The 18,601-nt window shown below is 37.2% G+C and overlaps 1 protein-coding gene across 4 annotated transcripts; it reads right to left on the reverse strand.

Moving 5' to 3' along the window:
- Positions 1-1,122: 1,122 nt before the first annotated feature.
- Positions 1,123-17,252, reverse strand: FAM204A (family with sequence similarity 204 member A). 4 transcript variants are annotated; one of them, XM_056494365.1, is made up of 8 exons: positions 17,200-17,252; positions 16,429-16,727; positions 15,437-15,527; positions 14,888-14,921; positions 14,217-14,319; positions 12,457-12,546; positions 1,619-1,725; positions 1,123-1,266 (listed from the first exon to the last, which is right to left on the reverse strand). In XM_056494365.1, exons 2-8 carry the CDS (start codon positions 16,648-16,650, stop codon positions 1,215-1,217), a joined length of 699 nt encoding a protein of 232 aa, XP_056350340.1. In that variant the 5' UTR covers positions 16,651-16,727; positions 17,200-17,252; the 3' UTR covers positions 1,123-1,214. The 4 variants fall into 4 exon arrangements, with proteins under 4 accessions (XP_056350340.1, XP_056350342.1, XP_056350341.1 ...); XM_056494367.1 differs by having other exon boundaries at positions 14,217-14,316; positions 17,200-17,247; XM_056494366.1 differs by having other exon boundaries at positions 16,900-17,219.
- Positions 17,253-18,601: the final 1,349 nt, after the last annotated feature.

Genomic DNA, 18,601 nt, shown 5'->3' on the forward strand with positions numbered 1-18,601 from the left:
CAGATTACCATATTGCAAACTCTCATCTGTGTGAAAGAAATATGATGTTAGAAAAAAGAATCAAACATCCTGAGGGCTAATGAACAAAAATGCACTATTCCATCTTGGACTGCAAACCTGAACTCTTCGAATTGCTGCTGTAAAACTTCAAATTGCTATTTGTTGGCAAGTTGTTTTAGCCCCAAGTACTTACACAGTAAATCACCATTACACTAATACCATACCTTTGGCCTGAAACATATTAATCTTGGTTAACAATAACTGACATTTACATTACCAATTCAATTCAGGCATTGTGGTGACTAAACATATATGCAAGAGCTTCAGGGAGAAAAGTTATTAGTTTTGAATGTGTACTTACTTTTCACTGAGAACAATTTTGAAGAAACATTATCATCAATTCTTGTTATAATCTTATAACATAAACATTCAAATCCTAATTGATCTGTAAAACATCTGACTTGGAGTAAAATCTGCATTTGTATCTTGGGTGCAGTTAACAGTACAACATAACAGTTCAGATATTTTTCCAAGATATATATCTATGTATTTTCATCTGGGACTTTTAAAACCTGTGTTCTTAGGAAGGAAAGAAAACTGGGAATCTGAAATGTTATGAAGAATGTGGCACCAGGATATGACCAATAGTACCAGATCCTTCCAGGAGAGGGAGGATGGACTTTTTTCAGGCATTTTTTTTTTTGTGTTTATATTTACTAAGGCTATAAATACCCTTGGTTTAAAAAAGGTAGGTTGGGTTTGCTCTTCCTTATTTAGTGTCTTTCCTCAACTTTCAAGCAGAAAACAAGTACTTACTGCATTCAATCTGTGTAGCCCCAGAAGCAAACATATCCCTCTCCTTATACCCACACATTATAACTGCAGTACAACACAAAATGCATTTGAACCAAGGATTTTATTTCAACTTCAGAGTTCTCTACCAGACTCCAAACTCATCCTGAAATGCATTATCTTTAGTTTAATATCTAGGAGGAAAATTTTACATGGTATTGGGGTTTAGATACTTTTGTCTGTATTATTTACAACAGAGTGCCAAAACAAGACAGTGCAGCTTAAAAGCATTAAGATAAATACAAGGCATTTGATGTGTTTTGTTTGGGGGGTGGGGGGGGTTATGTTTAGATTTAATACGTTGCCCACAAAAATTCTTCAAGTAAGAACAGGTATTTGACTCCTGAGGAAAATAGGATGGATTACATGTATCCCATGTTGCTTTTTGTTTCCCATCTTTTCTTGGCTTCAAATCTGAAACAGAGCACAAAACCCACATTAGGAATGATGAGTGTATGTGTTTCAAGTATTTCACCACATTATTCTTAACAACAACAAAAAAAATAAAAAACTTGGTTTTAATACTTTAATAAAGACATGAAGACAAATATAGCCATACAACCACCACTTTATTTCTGATAAAGCCTCTGTACTTAAGTCTGATACACTCCTAAAAAAGCCCACCAAAAACCCAACAAGGTTAAACTAAACAAATAAGATTAGCACAAGCCTATTTCAACTAAGAAAACATTAAACTGAGATTGCATTGTACACACTTAGTGCCAATGAAACCACAAATGTTTAATTCCATACTCAAATGACTTACCCCCAAGCAAGCTTCTTTTTCTTTTGAGCTTCTTGGGCAGCCTCTGCTTCTTGCTTGGCTTTTACAAAGTTGCGGCAAGCGGCAGCTTTGGCAATTTTCACACCAAGCTAAGACATGAAAAGGAACAAAGGAAAACTGATTAGATGCAAATGGCTCACATGAAATTTAAGCCTCACAAATTACTTGGTCTGATATTGTTTCTCAAAAGTCAATAGATACTAAAATATCTTTCAAATATTAGGCTGATGATGCACTATTAGACCGGACAAGCAAGAATGTCTCTCGAGGGAAATACAAAGGTGTAGGATCCTGGGGCAAGCAACCCTTTTCACCAAATCCTTCATTTGCAAAAACAAAAGCAAAGGGCAACAGCCCACTGGATCCTTTTGTTCATTTGTTTTACATAGACAGACATATCCAAATACACAGTCTCCATTATTGGGACCAGTCTGTGACCTCAGCTACGCCAGCACAATAGAACCAAGTCTTACCAGTGTCAAAAACACCCCAAAAGACACTTGTACACAGGAAGAGCTGCTACCACCACACATTTTTCAGTAGAACCACTATATGTTTTAATCAGTCTGTCCAAAAATAAATGATGCAGTGTCCTTGTGTCTATCTCCACTTTACAAGGTTTTAGATTGCAAGGGTATAATATGCCAGTTTTCCATATAGGTGAATACCACCTCTATAAACCTATGCAAACTGTGAGAATTAAGTTCACTTTAGTGAATGTCAGGCACAGGAGGGAAAGATGGGGAAGAGTGAAGTAAAACAGATGGAAGATGATCCAGTGAACTATGACCAGTTTATTTCCCTTAATCAGCTTTTGTAACTTGTAGTTACATTTTGTGGTTGCTGCCTTGACTTGACATAATGAGTTATGAAGGAATTCATTCTCAGAAGTTACTGCTATTCTCCAACACAAGCCTGCAATTTATTTACCCCAGACTGCTACAAACTGATGTGGATAAACATGTTTTCTTTCAACCTACACCCAAACCTACTGCAATTGGCACAGTTTCTGACTGGATATTCTAAATTTCCCCCAAAATGTCATGGGAGCATCAAAGAATGGGAGACCCAAGGAGAAGAATACTCTTCAGCTGAAGTTCCACTATTAATGATAATATATTGAATAATCTGCAGCCTCTATGCAGACAAATATTTACTCTGAGAAATGCTTTATCCAGGTAAAATGAGAGAAGTCAAGAACACATCTGCAAGTGTAGATGCACTGACACATTTTCCACAACTATCCCATCAAACACACAATAGGTAGGGGATCATTTTGTTAACAAAGGAAACAAAAAACCCAAACCAGCATCACTACAAACTCCTCTACCTTATGGTCCTCTCAAGGTTCAAGAATGAAGCAAGAAGCCTTTCTGCAGCAGCCTTTAAGGGAAGGCAGCAAGCTCAACATCAGCTTGTGCTTTGTTTGAGGCTCTAAATGCTGGCAACACAAGCAGTTAGGAGCTGAGCATAACAGTTTAAAAGGAAAACAGATACTCTCATAAACATAATATTTAAAAAGGAAAAAGAATGCTGGACAAGTTTCTTATCCACTGTTTGCAGGTGTTGTAAGGTGATAAATATGCACCTTTGGAATCATCTTCATGCACAAAATACTGTGACCAGCTACTTCAAAACTTTTATATTATCTACATACTTTCCCCCTGAGCATTAACGTTTTTTATTAACAGTAATTCAATGCCAACATCTGAACTGCTAAATTTCAGGTCAAAGACTAAAACATAACATTCTTTTATTTGCACTGTCACTTAATATTTAAGGGCAGCTATTAACCTTAATATGACTGCAATATAAAAATGCTTAAGAAAACTCACCCAAAATATTCAAAAAATGTTTACTTTTAAATTGAAACAGGAGTAATTATTAGCTTAAACAATAGAGCAATCTGATGGCTGAAGTCAGTCAGAAGAACCATGCCTTTATTAGAGGTATTTTACCTCCTAACACACTTGAAAATTAACTTTTATTGTGTGATGAATAACAGAATCTCCTTCAAATATATTCTAGTGGCCTATTGAGCACTTATACACACAAATATACACAAGTGAGCTCTAAAGTGCTGCAGAAAAATCTTTTTATCTGCATTTTTTGGAAGACAGAACGAGTTTTTCCATCTTTGAAAAAAATGGGTTAAGATCCTCTGCAGTGCATGTGGAAGTAAAGGCAGAAAAATTTTGCAGCATTGTTGTAATTTCTAGGGTACATAGAGTCAAATTTTCAAGACATGAAAATGAATGTGGCACATAAACACACACAAACATTTTAGTCAGATTAAAATGTCTTCTGCTCCCACCCAAACCCAGACACACATCTTCACTCCCTGCTCCCCCTGCTCCCCCAAGAAGAAATCCATAAAAGCTTGGTCAATGGATTTTACATTTAAAAAAAAAAAAAAAACAAAAAACCCACACTAACATTTCAGGTCATCAGATAACTCAATAAAATACAATCTTAAAAGAAGTAAGAAAGCATGAATAAAAATATATACAACAATTTCTTGTGTAGTCAAAGTATCAGCATTTTCCATATAGAACATCCAATATTTTGCTGCATTTTAATTAAGGTGTCTAAACATTATCACAAAGAACTGCAAATTGGTCAGAGCACGCAGTAAGGAAAATTAAGCTCTAAAGGCTTTTTATCACCATATTTCAGGAACCAAGGGTGTAAAATGTTCTAATTTGGGATATATTAAAAGCCATAAAAGGTCTTTCAAAAAGATTAATGGTACTTTGCTTGGATTTAAGATAAGGGCTTTAGCTGGTTGGAAAAGCAGGGCCCTGGCTAGACCCTTGAGGCATTCATCTTTACAGCCACTTGGAAGATTTGTAAAAGCGTCTGCATAACCTCAAGCAAACGCACTGCGACATTTTTTTTTTAAATTCCTTTCAATTTTACAGGTTTAAAGTGTGTAAATCATACTGGGTAGTAAAGCTGATAAAATGGTTCATCCTTGTAACACTATATATATGTGTATTTTGAGACAAACTTGAAAAACAACTTGGTTTTGAGAGGGCAAAGCCCTTTGCATTTTGAAGCTGACCAATAATCATGTCAAATATCTTACTCTAGATGTTTAATGTAGCATAAATGAAAATTTCTTACTCATCTGATATTGTTACCTTGTTACAAGTATCCAAAGCTTTGCTTCTTTTTGAACACTTTCAAGGCATTTATTTAAAAATACCAATTATCATACTTTAACTTTTTATGGAATAACAGGTCTCTCCGAAAAATATTTATGCCATTCTCTTTTGTTCTTTAATTAAATGAAAACAGATGTTTTCTGAAGTAAAGCGGAACCATTACTGGAGTACTTAAAGTGTTAAGGTCTTTAATTTTTATATCAGTTTGGTCTACAATTCCTGATTGTCTTTACTCAAGCTCAACATTAATGTCAAGCAAGTTACCTAGGAGACGAAAGAGATCAAAGAGACAAAAAACCCTCAAATGTCTGATTAATCAAGCCTGCAAACAGCTTATTTCTTTTAGCCTGCATGCAAGTATGAAAATGAGATTCTGGGAGCCGTACATTGTGCAGATTTGTTCATTCTTATCAGAACAAAGCCAGCGGCAGCTTATTTCATGGATCATTGGCACTGTCATCAGTGCTACACAGAACGGGTGACAGCTCCTCATTTTGAGGCTTGAACAAAATTAGCAAAAAGTCGGCACAAATTAGCCTCTCATCTTTTTAGTAATATGACATTATTCATTTACTTTTTATCCAATTTTTAATTTTTTCCTTGTCAGCTATCCCTTTCTAGTGTTTCTTGCACAGCATCATAAAACACTTTTAAAACAAGCAAAGAAATGGCTGAAGTTGAAATAGAATGTAAAGTTCAGGCAGAAGAGTAAACATTTTTATTAAGTTGCAACAGAATGTACTGTAACTTCCAGAAAACTTCCTTGCAAATCAGGACATTTAACATTAAATATCACAAAGCAAGGACTTGTCTTTAAGATAGGACTGTAAAATGTAAATGCTGAATGATACAAGTACTGACACAACGGATTCAACAACTGCTCTAGAAATACTGAGGTATGAAATATAAAATATTAAACCTACAAAAGCTCCAACAAAACATCTATATTCAAACAGGTCCTGAAATATCCTATGATCATAGCAGAGAAGCCAAACAGCCTTTTAATATAGTGTTACAGTTTCTCATCAAATACGAATCTAGTTATTTCAGGCTTGCCTCTAGCAATGATTTTCTCCTTTTATGTTATGGAATGTTATCCATTGCTGACGTATATAAAATATATAAAGCAAACAAGAATACAGAGTGGATTTTGCAGTGAAAATTGTCCCCTTTCAATGATGTGTTCAACTTACCCTGTAAAATACTTTGTAATACCTTTGTTGTATTTTTATGCTGTGCATTACAACATCAAATTATATTTGGATGACACAGTAATGGAGCAAGGACAGAAAACTGTTCTAATATTAAGCTCTTTGCTAGACTTAAACATTTAAATGCAAGTAACTTCCTCCATTCACGAGAAAACACAGCATTAAAAAATTAACTATAAGCTGTTAGATGCTTTACAGAGCCCCCTTATAACAAAGGCAGTTTTAAAAAAAGAACTGTAGTACTGTTTTCAGCAATTTCTTTATCTCTGTTCTTCTAAGTAAGAAAGCTTATTAACAAGCTTTGAACTTAAAATCACATTTACAATAATGTGCCATCAACAGTTTTATAAGCTAATTAGAAAAAAAGATTAATTAATGACTGGCTGCTAATAAAATGGCAATCATGAAGAAAGAAACCAAGGGTGCTAAGCTTCAACTACCACCAATTAAGAGCTAATTACAAACAAATTATATATGTGTTTTGCTGTGGGCTTTAATTTACTAAAATGGTTTTAATTAAAAGAGAAAACATGCTGATTAATTGAACTGCAGAAAAAATCTACAGTATAAACTGTGCTTTGTCTGTCTCTTTAATTAGACTTGTAACATCTGAAATCTTTTTTTAAGGTTTGTTAAGGAAAAGATATACATAATTAAGGGAGCATAAGAATGTAATTCTAGGTGATAACCCTGCCATGTTCCAAAGGTTAAAAGAAAACCACCTCAATGAAGAGGAGTATTTGGGAGCACCTTTACTAAGGTAAGAAATGAAATCTTTCACAGATTAAAAAAACCCCTCTTTTTTTTCTTTTTTTTTGGGGAGGGGGCAGCTCTTCCACAAAAAAAGCTCCAAGTTAATTCGTGCTTGGTCACACACCATATAAAATTGCATCACCTCAGGTACCTGAAAACACTGTGAGAAATTGGGAACATTGCACAGAACTTAGAAATTTTATTTTACCAACAGAATAGCATCAAGTACTGACTCCTGTCCATCCCTGACAGTAGTGTCATCACAATCAATCATTTCCTACTCAGATTCTCACATGGAAACCAGTTTCCAGAAAGGCTCTCAGCAGTTATAACCAACAAACTGCCTTGTGTGCTTCCCTTTCTAATTTATATGACTAGAGATTACTTGCAGACAGGAGATTCTAATTGATCATGAGAAAATGGTCAAAACTGATGCATCAAATTTTAAGGACAACAGCAGGGCTGATCTTGCTATAACATGAGAATGATATTCCAGTGAATAGCCAATTAATTTCATCAATTACAATGTAGATCTTTCATTTAAGTTTGATTAAATACCAGTGTCCCTATAAATTTCTGCTTTTTAAGTCTTTTTTTTTAAGTCCAAAATGCCAGAAGCCACTAAGCCAAGTGCTTAGGAACTGCTGTCAAAGAGTCTGTGCTATTTACAGACTGACAAGTGCTACAGCAATTTAGCACATTAAATCACAAGATTAGTTACAAAAAGTTACTTTTGACAGGTAAGTCTAATATGGTCCAGATCATTTAATCGTGTTCAAGTTACAGTCCTCAGGCTAATGTGTTCATAGACAATGCGGCACCTATCTACCAGGCAGCTCACACAAAAAACACCAAGTGCAAAGTCTGGGCTTTAGTCAGGTTAGTTGTCACAATATTAGAGCCATAAGAAATCTGTATTCTGCATTTTGAGACACCAAACCATGATTTGAGCACAAAAGCACTGTGAAAAAAAACCTCTTTCTCTAGGGGGGAAAAAAGCTTGAAAGTATATTGAAGGAGTGGTGGTGGGGAACTTTTTAAGATCTTTTGGTTTACCTATGAAAATAATTTTTACAAGTGTCTCTCCAAATTGAAACTGATTTATAGCAGAGTGAAATTACCAGATATCTGCACATACCATCCTTACTCAAAGGGATAAACACATCCAGCTATGCACAGTCACAGTGCTGTAATTTATCAACATTTATTCTTTAAAAAAATCTAGGTGGATTTCCACTAACACAGTAGGAACAATTTAATTACATCCTAAGACAGAATCCCAGAAAGATTTTCAGAAAGCATTAAAAAGTTGACATAATTCCAAGTGTCTGTTCCCAGCTCCACATCCCAAGTACCTTCTACTATTAGATCTCAGCTATCCTACCCTAAGGCATCACCAAAAAATCATGTCATCTCAGCCCAGATAAGTGTTCACATAAACTTTATTCTCTTAATAACCTTCATTCTAAAAGGCTCAGATTTTTTTTTTGGTAGCTCCTACATTAACATTTCTGTTGGCATCTCTGAAGTTAAGTAAGTCATCCTTAAATGTAATGCTCAAACAATAGCTTTAGGTATGCCAGTCTACATCTGAAAAGCACACCTATAAAAAGTGAAGGACTCTGCCAATGCTGGAAGCCCTGGAATGTGATAACAAAGACAGCAACTGGATTCCAGTAATAAACACTAACTGTGCATATTGTACCAGCTACACTGTAATGAACTGCTCAGTTATTTAATACTAACAGTACTGTAGGTCAGGTATTAAATAAATAATTCAGCAGACTGTGCTTGAAGATCTACAGTGAATTAAGGAGCATGGTCCACCTGCATTATGTTGTTGCCCAACACATTTATCAAAGCAGTGTTGATCTTGGGCACTGTAATTGCATCACAGCACTGAGGTGCTCCAGCCAGAAGCTGAAGGTGCAGTTACTGAAGGCCTAATTTATTCTCTACAGAGATACCCACATATTTTTTTCAGGAAAAACTTCACTTGTGTATAAAATAATGAAATCAAGAACTTCAGGACCACCACACCTCTCAGGGAAGCAGAACACCCAACAAGGGAACATGCTGTGGGGATGGCCAAGGATGTCACAGCTAGAGATCTGCTACCTGATGACTGACTACAGGAGACAAGAGGTAATACTTGGCAGTGAGGTTTGCCCAGATATTAGACAAAATATTCAGCAGTGATTTATACATACAGATCATCTTTATAACAGAAATGCCAACAAAAAGGGGAGAACACACCAGCCAGTCTCAAAAGCTACATATGAATCCATCCATGCAGTCACCAGTAAATACAGCCTCATGCAGGAAGTATCCAAGTTCTAATTCTCACTCCAAAACCCTGAATGCTACTGGATTGAGAAGCTTTGTTTTAAAATCAGCATTTGTGTGTATTTGTCAAAGCAAAGAAAACAACAAATAATATATTGCCCAAAGCCTCATTTAATGCAGAGCTGTAGCACTCTCCTTAAAAAACCTGCAACAAGTACCACTTGGAAACCTGAAGACCCTTAAAGCAGTACCATTTAGGTTTTCAGAATGTAAAATTCCATGATGCACTGACAGCTGCTAGATTATGCATATTGCCTAAGTCATCATTGATTTTAAATGAATCTGATTTAAAAAAACCTTTTCTCACAGTGTCACAACGACAGGGTATTGACAGCATCATTTTGACATTCCTTTGCTTTTTAGGACATGTTTTTACTGTCTATACCCATCATCTGTTTATTTTTGGCTTCATTTTTCTAAATACTGAAGCTGCCCTATCAGTTTCACAGGCTTATAAATGTTATACATCAAAAATTAGTTTCACTTATTAAGGCAGGAAACGGCTTTAAGAACTCTGGGATCTGTGCCTCAAAGCAAAAGCTTTATCAGCAGGTTCCAGTCACTGCTTCTTGCAAAAGAAAATGGTGCCGATTAAAACCCCATACACCTGATTTCAAAAAGAACACCTACCCACTGAACATTTCTCACATGGCTGCAAGGGGGGCTGCACCCCAAACACCACACAGCTGCTTCTCACGCACTCTCTGTCCCCAGCCCTGTAACACCGCTTAAGAAAAATGAAAACTATACATAAAGAGATGAAGTTGAGATAAAAGAACAATAATTCATCCATTTATTACTCCAGACTTCAGAAGTGGTGTACAGCCACAGAACAGTTCCATGCCTGACTTGCTCACAGAGCTGTGTTGCATTTGGAAGTCAGAGTACAAATAGCCACATAATTTAAAAATTTACTGACTTAGAGGCATTGTATTTTAAAATGGACGTTTCCGTAAAATTTTAAGAAAAGAAGAGTAGCAATTGAATCAATACTATACAACATGAAAGCAATATTTTATTAGCTGTACTTGTATAAAAAACAATGATTGTTCAATCAACCTCTTCCATAATCAAATCCTCTTTTTATAGCTCTTCACTGAAACAGTCACCGTTAGAACAATTTCCTTAGAAAAAAGTATTTTAAAAGACCCATTAAAAAAAAAATAAGCTTCTGAAAATCACAAAGAAAAATGAACCTTGCAAAGAGCAATGGAGCACATCTTTACAAGAGCAGAGACCCCCAGTGAATTCACATGGATTCTGCCTCGACAGAATTCCTCATGAGAGATCAAGCCAGTCATTTGAGTTTTCCTTCTTTCAACATACTATTTGTTCAGATAAACCCACTTAACCAAAACCAAGTCAAGGCTGTGAATACTAATAATGTTTCAAGCATTTTGTTTTCAGAATTACAACATGCTAATATTTGAAAGTCAACAATTTGGAGCTAATGTTCCACAAATAATAATACACTGCTGTAGCACCTGGGATATGCTGGATGTTGTATAATCCCATGGCCACCAAAATCAGATAACAGTTTATCATAAATATTACAAAACCTTAAAACTTCTTACATTAATTTGTTTTATAGTCAAACAATTTGCACTAGAACCTCAGTATGTTTTATTGATTATAATACTCCAACCACTTTAGAGGAGATGGGATAATGACATTTGTGAAGGAGAACAGCAAGGGTTTTTCATGTTGTACACATGAAAGGTAATAAAACAGTCAGAAGCTGGTCAGACTCAAAGGGAACATCAGGACACATTCCTACCACTGTCAATAGCTGTTATCTTTGCAGACTGAAATTTTGTGATCCCTGGTGACAAGGCAGATAAGAGTCTAGTCATTAGAAACTGCCCTGAGTGACTAAATGGAGGAGTTTAATGATTTTGTAAGAACACTCACTGAGGAACAGTTACTTTTACCTGACCTCAGAGAACCTTAAGAACTGTACTTCCCACTTCAAAAACCATCTGTTTTTAAAGCCATCACAATATTGTAATACATTGCATTAAACAGATTTAAATCTGCAATTTTACATTAAAGCTTAGTCTAAAACACTGTATTTAAGAAACATTTAAAATATTTGTATGAGAAGCAGCTAAAATTTGTCTTTGCTTTCCTAATCCCTTTCTAATACCTTTGAATTTTGCAAGCATATACAGTGGACAGAAAATTCCCATTACCTCTGTGAAGGTGGAAGAATATGCAAGATAAAGGAATGAAAGCAAAAATTATATTATTAATTTTTAGTATAAATCTAGAAGATGTATAGTTTAAATCATATTACTCAGATGACTCTAAAAAGATTGCTTCTCCACTCACTGAAATAGTAGTTCTTTTTTTCTTCTTACCTGGCTTCAAAACTATTCAACTATCTTTTAATCCAAATTTTTTCCTCTGCATTTTCTCCTCATGCACAACTTGCAGTGGGCAAAATAGCCTGTGTGGACTTAATCTATTTTTACTTCAGCTGCTACCACCTACCCTATGTGCACAAATTGAACAATTTCTTAAATTAAGTTACCATAGCTATCTGATAGATTCCTCACCAGCTTTAAGTACTCATTAAGCAGTACACACAGATTTAAAAGCATCCATTTTTGTGGCAAAGAGACCACAGCATTCATGAAATTACCCAGCTACACCAACTAATAAAACAACATCTTGAAAAACTTGTGTTACTCAGGACTTGTTTTTATGTATGTATTTATACACTGAACAATTATGACAAGAAGAAAAAATATCCAGCACAATTCTAAGGCTACAGCAGTAGTACAGAGAGACAATCATCTACTCCCATTTTTCTTCAGAATTCTTCCAGCCATCAACTCCTGACCATATGAATACACAGGAAAACAATTACTGGCACACAACTTGGGGTTCATATGTCCTTATTTGCTCTAGGCTTGCTAAATCTCTACCTGTCTTCAGGCTTCCCAAACTTGTGGGTGAGGTAATGCAAAAAATTTTATGAGGCACAGGAAACTGAGAGGAAGGGAACATCCTACTCCTATCCTCTTGGCTTGCAACATAGAGAAAAATCAAAAGCTCAACAGAGATGGCCAGATACCAACTCCTCTGAGTTGTGGAGTGAGCAGCAAGGCTCTAAAGCAAGGTTACCTGGGACAGTTCATGGCTGTATTTTCAATTCTTAAACACAGCCACAGCTGTCCAAGCATAGCTAGATCAGCAGCAAAGTCCTTCAGTCACTGACAGCAGTCTGCTCAGGAAATGGGGAAGATGCTGCAAACAATCTTCAGTGAGTGTTTTACTCATGACACTTTTAGTCCAGATGTGCAAAACTAAACCCAGTTTTTGTTAACAGCCCACTTACCTCACGAATGGCTAATCTGTCACTCAGCTCCTCAGCCTTGGCAATGTCACCTTCAGCCACACACTTCTCTATGCTCAGTTCAAGGCCAGACTAGGGAAAAAAAAAAAAAAAAAGGTAAATGCCTTTAGAAAAAAAGAACATATTTAAAGGGAGTACCTCCTTTCTAAAAATATTTCTTTCATAAAATTCTTTAAGAATTTAATTTTAATTTCTGTGCACCACAAATCACTCTGTCTGTGTATTGTAATGGACAGTACAATTAAGAATTCACTGAGAGGCCGCCTGAGCACAAATCATTGCATTAGTTCCACCTTATGTGCAGGATAATACTATAGGTTAAAAAAATTACACGGGCTAGTTTATGCCTGTCACAATAAAATTTCATCTGATCTGGCTTATCTCTTCCATCCCTGGAGCTTTCTAAACAAAATGTGAAATATATGTGTCAGGTAACATGAAGAATGGCAATTACCACTGTATCGTTCAGTTCTAAGATCTTATCTTTACCCAAAAAACAGAGTTCTGGCACAAAGCCACTCCACTGTGCTAATAAATTAAAAATTCTAGCAGCCCTATGGAAAACAATGAAAAAGTTTCTGGATTAAAGATTGTTTTCTTATTTTCAGAGGTAAGCATAAGTTGTTTAATGACAACACTCACAGATAACACAACAATAAAAAGTAACTATTTCCTGGAAATTGTAATTGTAAACTTTTGATGGAATACAGAATGGTAGCACCGACTCCAGAATTTCACAAAAAAACTTCACTTTCATAACAAAAGACAATTTACAGCCTCACTGGTTTTAAGTACTAGTGAGGCTAAAGAAAACACATTTGACAGTTCCATAACATACACTTTTTTAATAAATAAAAGTGAAAAAGCTAATGGAATTCTTGAGAAACAGGGATCGGCAAACACTGCACTTGAATTATTTCAGGTGGTAAAAAATAAAAAATGCACAATTGAAAGTTGCAGTGATGGCAAATTCTGTTAAGGTGCCTTTTCTGAAAATAACGAGATGTATCTTCCTCTAGTGATAATATCCCTGAAATTACAATGAAATCATCTGCATTTGAACACTTTGGGCCTCATTCCAGATCTGTCCTGAGCACTTTAAAGACAACTAAACAGCCACCAAAAGTAAGAAGCAAACAAATCTTCAGGACCTGCATGTAGAAACTTACGTAAAGAAAACTAAAAATACAAAATGTATCATAAAGGAAGCTAACTGAACATTTCATGTAATAGAACTTACACAGAACTTTATAAGAAATATTGTAGAGCCAACAGTGCTACAAAAACTCACAATATAGTGAGATTCTTATCCATCACGTGTGCCAACTATTTCAGATATGACTAGTTACACAGCAATATTTATGAACAGAATGTATTATGAATCCAGTCAAAATGTATGCTAGGTTTGCCCCTTTAATTCCTGTAGTCACTGGTGTCAACTGAAAGATTTATGTGACACATTTTTAAGTTAAAACACGATGAAGCAAAACAAAAGGCAAAGTCAAACAATGCATATGAAGTGTTCTGTCTCTCACAACAGGAGAAAAGAAAACCAGACAGGAAACAAGCCTGGATACTATTTTAAAAGAAAGCACATTAACCATTGAAGGATATTTATTTAACAAGTTCACAAAATCGTCCTTCCTCAGAGTGACTGTACTCTCAAACAGCCTCAGTTTTATTCCTATCTCAATTAAGTTCTTTTATTGCCAAATACAAGCTGACACTTTGTAATAAGTCACCTTTTGTGGAGCCCTGCTGTACACAGGTGATTCAAATCTATCATTGATTCCAAAGTATTGTGTAAGTTCTTTCCATTTGTCTTCATTTTCCAACTGCTGACTACTAAAAACAAACAAACAAACAAACAAAGTCATTACTATAACCACTTCCCTTTCCACAACTTGTAATATCCTTTTCAAAGCTAAAACAAAATGTTCTATTTGACAGACATGGTCTTTTCACCAATTCAGTTTTTAAATGAGGTGAAATTAATTATTCCTTCCCCATTTTAAGTGTAATTTCACAATCTTGAAAGCAAACTGATAGGTTGCTAGGTCCTAAATTTCATTTAGGTTGAAAAAGGTCTTTGAGTCAAACCATAAACCTAACACTACCAACAAGGAAAAAGAAGGGAAGGAGCAGGCTTGTATGAAGGAAGTAGGAAGAACATTAAATCTATTAAAAATTACATTAAATAATACTTTTGTGTTGATTTTTAAGACCAAGCAGTAACACTCCATCAAGCAATCACTGGCACAAATTCAGCCTGCCCAACAGAGACACTGAACAAATTTAAAAGATATTTTACACAATGCTCAAAGCTAGGCTTTGGCTATGAGTGTGGTCAAGCTTATAACAAGTTTAGCCTGCTACTAACAGACCTCAGGTAATCCCATTGACCTGGTTATACCTCTTAGCCACTTCATCGGTCTTTCTCTGTTTTGCTAAGGGGAAAAAAAAAGAAAGAAAAATCCAACATTACACAGTGATACCCCACAGCATCCAATAAATTTAACAGAGTTCTAATTGGTCACGTTTCTTTTGAAAGATCAACACTGGGATTTTACCCAATGATCATGTGGACTTAAACCACTCAGTTGTAAGAAACTCCTGTAATATCTGTGATGTTTTAACCAGAATGTCCAAAACTCAAGTTTTACAGAACTACTGAAATACACTTAACCATTATAAATCAGTATTAACTCAGCAAGAGGACAAATATACTACTTGCATTCTGTGTAGCAATCTACAACCTCACTACAACCTTGCAAGTGATGTATACAAGCAGGAAAAAAAAAAATCAATCCTAGATAACAGCTAGAAAACAATTCTTCATTCAAAAAAAAAACCAAAACATAAAAAACCCTCAAAATCCAAAACCACCAGCCCCACAAAACAGCAAATATTGATACTAATTCAATTTGAAAAAATAAATTCTGTTAATTATAAAATAAACCACCTTTTCGGTGGCGCTTTCTTTTTCGGCATCTGTTTTCCTCTTTTACTTGCATTTTCATTTCACGGTGTTTCTTCTGAAGCTCCACAAATTTCTACAAGATTATGAAACAGCAAGTCAGTATTTTTAATTTTCCTCCACTTTTATGAAAGTACACAGATAAATGCTTAATTATCCTTGTGCCTTGTGTTATCTATTACATCCCAATAAATCAGGACCATGTTATTCTGATGATGTTAAACTGGAATTGGTGCTAATCTCTCATCACCTCTCTCTGACTTTCTGCCCTTTCTACATCCCAGGACTGTTCAGATCTGACAGTTCTCTCATGGGATGTGACACAGAACACACTTTTGCTTGTTGTATACTCCTGAGATATACCATGTACTTTAACTGCCTAGCTGGTAGTTTGTAATCCACAAATTAGTGACAGCATGGTCCTTGCACAGCAGGCTACCTACAATGACTGAGAGATGAAAAAGGTTGCCAAATCTTATTTTGAATCCAAAGCCTAAAACATATTGTTTTGTTAAGAGGATTTTTTTTCTCCAGTCTCTACACACAACTGCAAAATCAGGAGGTTATAAGGAACTCTTGAGTCTGGATACTTGCAATTAACCCTTACAGCAAGCAGCAGGGCACACCTCCCCTTCCCAGGCATGCAGCACCCCCACAGAGGCTGAAACACATCCTTACCAATGCAGAAAGCACCTACCAAGCAGCTCACAGCCCATAAACCACTGAAAACACAAGTTTTATGTAACTGTATAGTTATGACAACTCCTTGCTGTGCTTTCAATCACCACCAAGCTACCACCTAATAACCTCCTTCCTAAATTCCTGTTCACCTTGCTTTAAATAATCTAAGGTTTGTATACTCAGATTATATTTTATCTAATTTCAGATTTGTACATTAACTATTCAACCCTGAATTATTTTAATCTAAAAATCAGCCATTTGAGTATGCTCATTTGGAGACCTGTAACAATACATACATTCCAGATATTTACAGAAACTCCAGGAGGGCAGGTTTGAGATTCACTTCCTTCATCTGTCACTGGTACAATAAGTTCAGTGCTGGCATTACTCTCCTGTTCAGTCCCCTGAAGTCTCTCAGCATCTTCTTTTGAGCAGGAATCAGGTGTTTCGTCTCCATCATCAGAACTTAGATCAACATCACTCTCATTCAGTCCTGGAGGTAACAGCCCACTCCACATCTCCCAGTTTAAATAAGTCCAGACTGCTTCAAGTCACTGCAAAGATCCCAGCTCACCCATCCCAACACAAAAACAGCCTGCAGAAGAGAGAAACAGAAACAGCAAAACACGTCATCAATATTTTTGCTTATCTTACATAACTATCATTACATGCTTTAGACAACGTCTTGAGTGCAGACGCTGACAATACTGGCTCTTTTTTACCCCGCTCCTTGTCCTTTAAAGCTGTGCCCTTATGCGTTTGCTTACAGCTTTCAGTCTAGGGGTGACACTGCCGCAAACGCCTCCCGTGCCTCCACAGGGGCAGCTTCCCGGGACAGGCACGCACCTCCCTTCACCGCCGGGCCGCGACAGGGCCGGGGAGGCTCCGGAGGCAGCGACGCGGAGAGAAACGCGGCTCCGTGCTGGCCTGAGGGAAGGCAGGCGGCCCCCGCTGTGCCGCCAGTCCCCGCACGGCCGGCGGCGCTGGCAATGTCCCCTCAGTGTCCCCTCAGAGTCCCCTCAGTGCCCCCGCACGGCCCCGCGCCCGGCGCCCCCGGCCGTGTTTACCTGGCCGCCATCTTGGCACCGCCGGAACACCCCGCGCGCGGATTGGGCGGGGCGGCGCAGCCAATCAGCGGGCGCGTTGGTCGCCATGGCAGCGGGGCGGGGCCGCGTGTCCCGGGGCGGGGCGGCCATGGCGGCCGTGAGGGGAGCGGGGCTGCAGGGATGATATGTGTTGGGTTCTGAGTCAGAGCCTCAGAATCATTTCATTTGGAAAAGGCTTCCGGGATCACCGAATCCAACTTGCATCACCGTTTCAGCCAGACCGGGTGCTGCATGCTGTCCTTCCTTGAGCACCTCCAGAGGCGGTGACTCCACCACCTGCCTGGGCAGCCCATTCCAATGTTTAGTCACCCTTTCCGTGAAAAAGTTACTCCTAATGTCCAATTTAAATCTCAATTGATGCAACACATGGCCATTTCCTCTCATCTCATATTCTCTGGGAGCAGAGCCTGACCCCGGTCTGGCTCCAAACTCCTGTCGGGGAGTTGTGCAGAGTGATGAGGTTCCCCCTTGAACCTCTTTTTCTCCAGATTAAACAGCCCCAGCTCCCTCAGCTGCTCCGACTTGAATTTCTTTCAGAAATCAAGTTGTACAGCAACAGGAATATGGCATCTCTTCCAACTTGTAAGCCTTGTAGATAAGCCACACCAAAATGTTTATGCTGGGACAGAATGACAAGGCTCATACTCCAAGAATTGAAAAATCCTTCCCAAATTCCCAGCAGTGCCTTAGATTAATGTGGTAAAGAGAAAACCACAAAAATGCAAAGTGTGTGCAGAGCAAAGGGCTTATCTGGAAGATTCTGTTACTCCTTGTCCTTTCAGCTTTCATAGGTGACACAGGTATTTAGGAGCAGCCTGAAAATGATTAAGCAAGAACATCTTGCATAGAAGAACAACAGGAAGGGAGGCACAAGGAAAAGATGAAGGGACAAGGCTGACATCACTAACACTGAAATGTGTCTGAAGGACAGGAGGTTTCCCATGTCTCAAATAATCTGTGAGAAGATGAACTTTTGAGTGACAGTATGACAGATTGAAAACTATCTCAGTATGATAATGAGACTTTTGAGAAAGGAATTGCTGACCCCAAACCACAACACGACCCAATTGTCAGGAATGAGAAAAGGGCCAGTGTTATGAAGATGGATAATCAGGAATATTGCTTTGAGTAGGAATTTCGTGGTTGATCCCAGCTTCTGGGATTGGCTGTGCATGGAAGGAAAAACTAAATGCCTTTTAAATCAGATCTTCAGATTGTTTTCCTTTTTATGCCGTAATTTTACATCCTTAGATTCATTTCTAAAATCAATTAATTCCGTAAGTAATCACTTTTTCATGAACTACATGTAAATTTCACACTCAGCTTGCTAACTAGATTTTCCTCTCATCTGGGAAATCAATTT

This window comes from Oenanthe melanoleuca, chromosome 6 (genome assembly GCF_029582105.1).
Source record: "Oenanthe melanoleuca isolate GR-GAL-2019-014 chromosome 6, OMel1.0, whole genome shotgun sequence".
Taxonomy (NCBI): Eukaryota; Metazoa; Chordata; class Aves; order Passeriformes; family Muscicapidae; genus Oenanthe; species Oenanthe melanoleuca.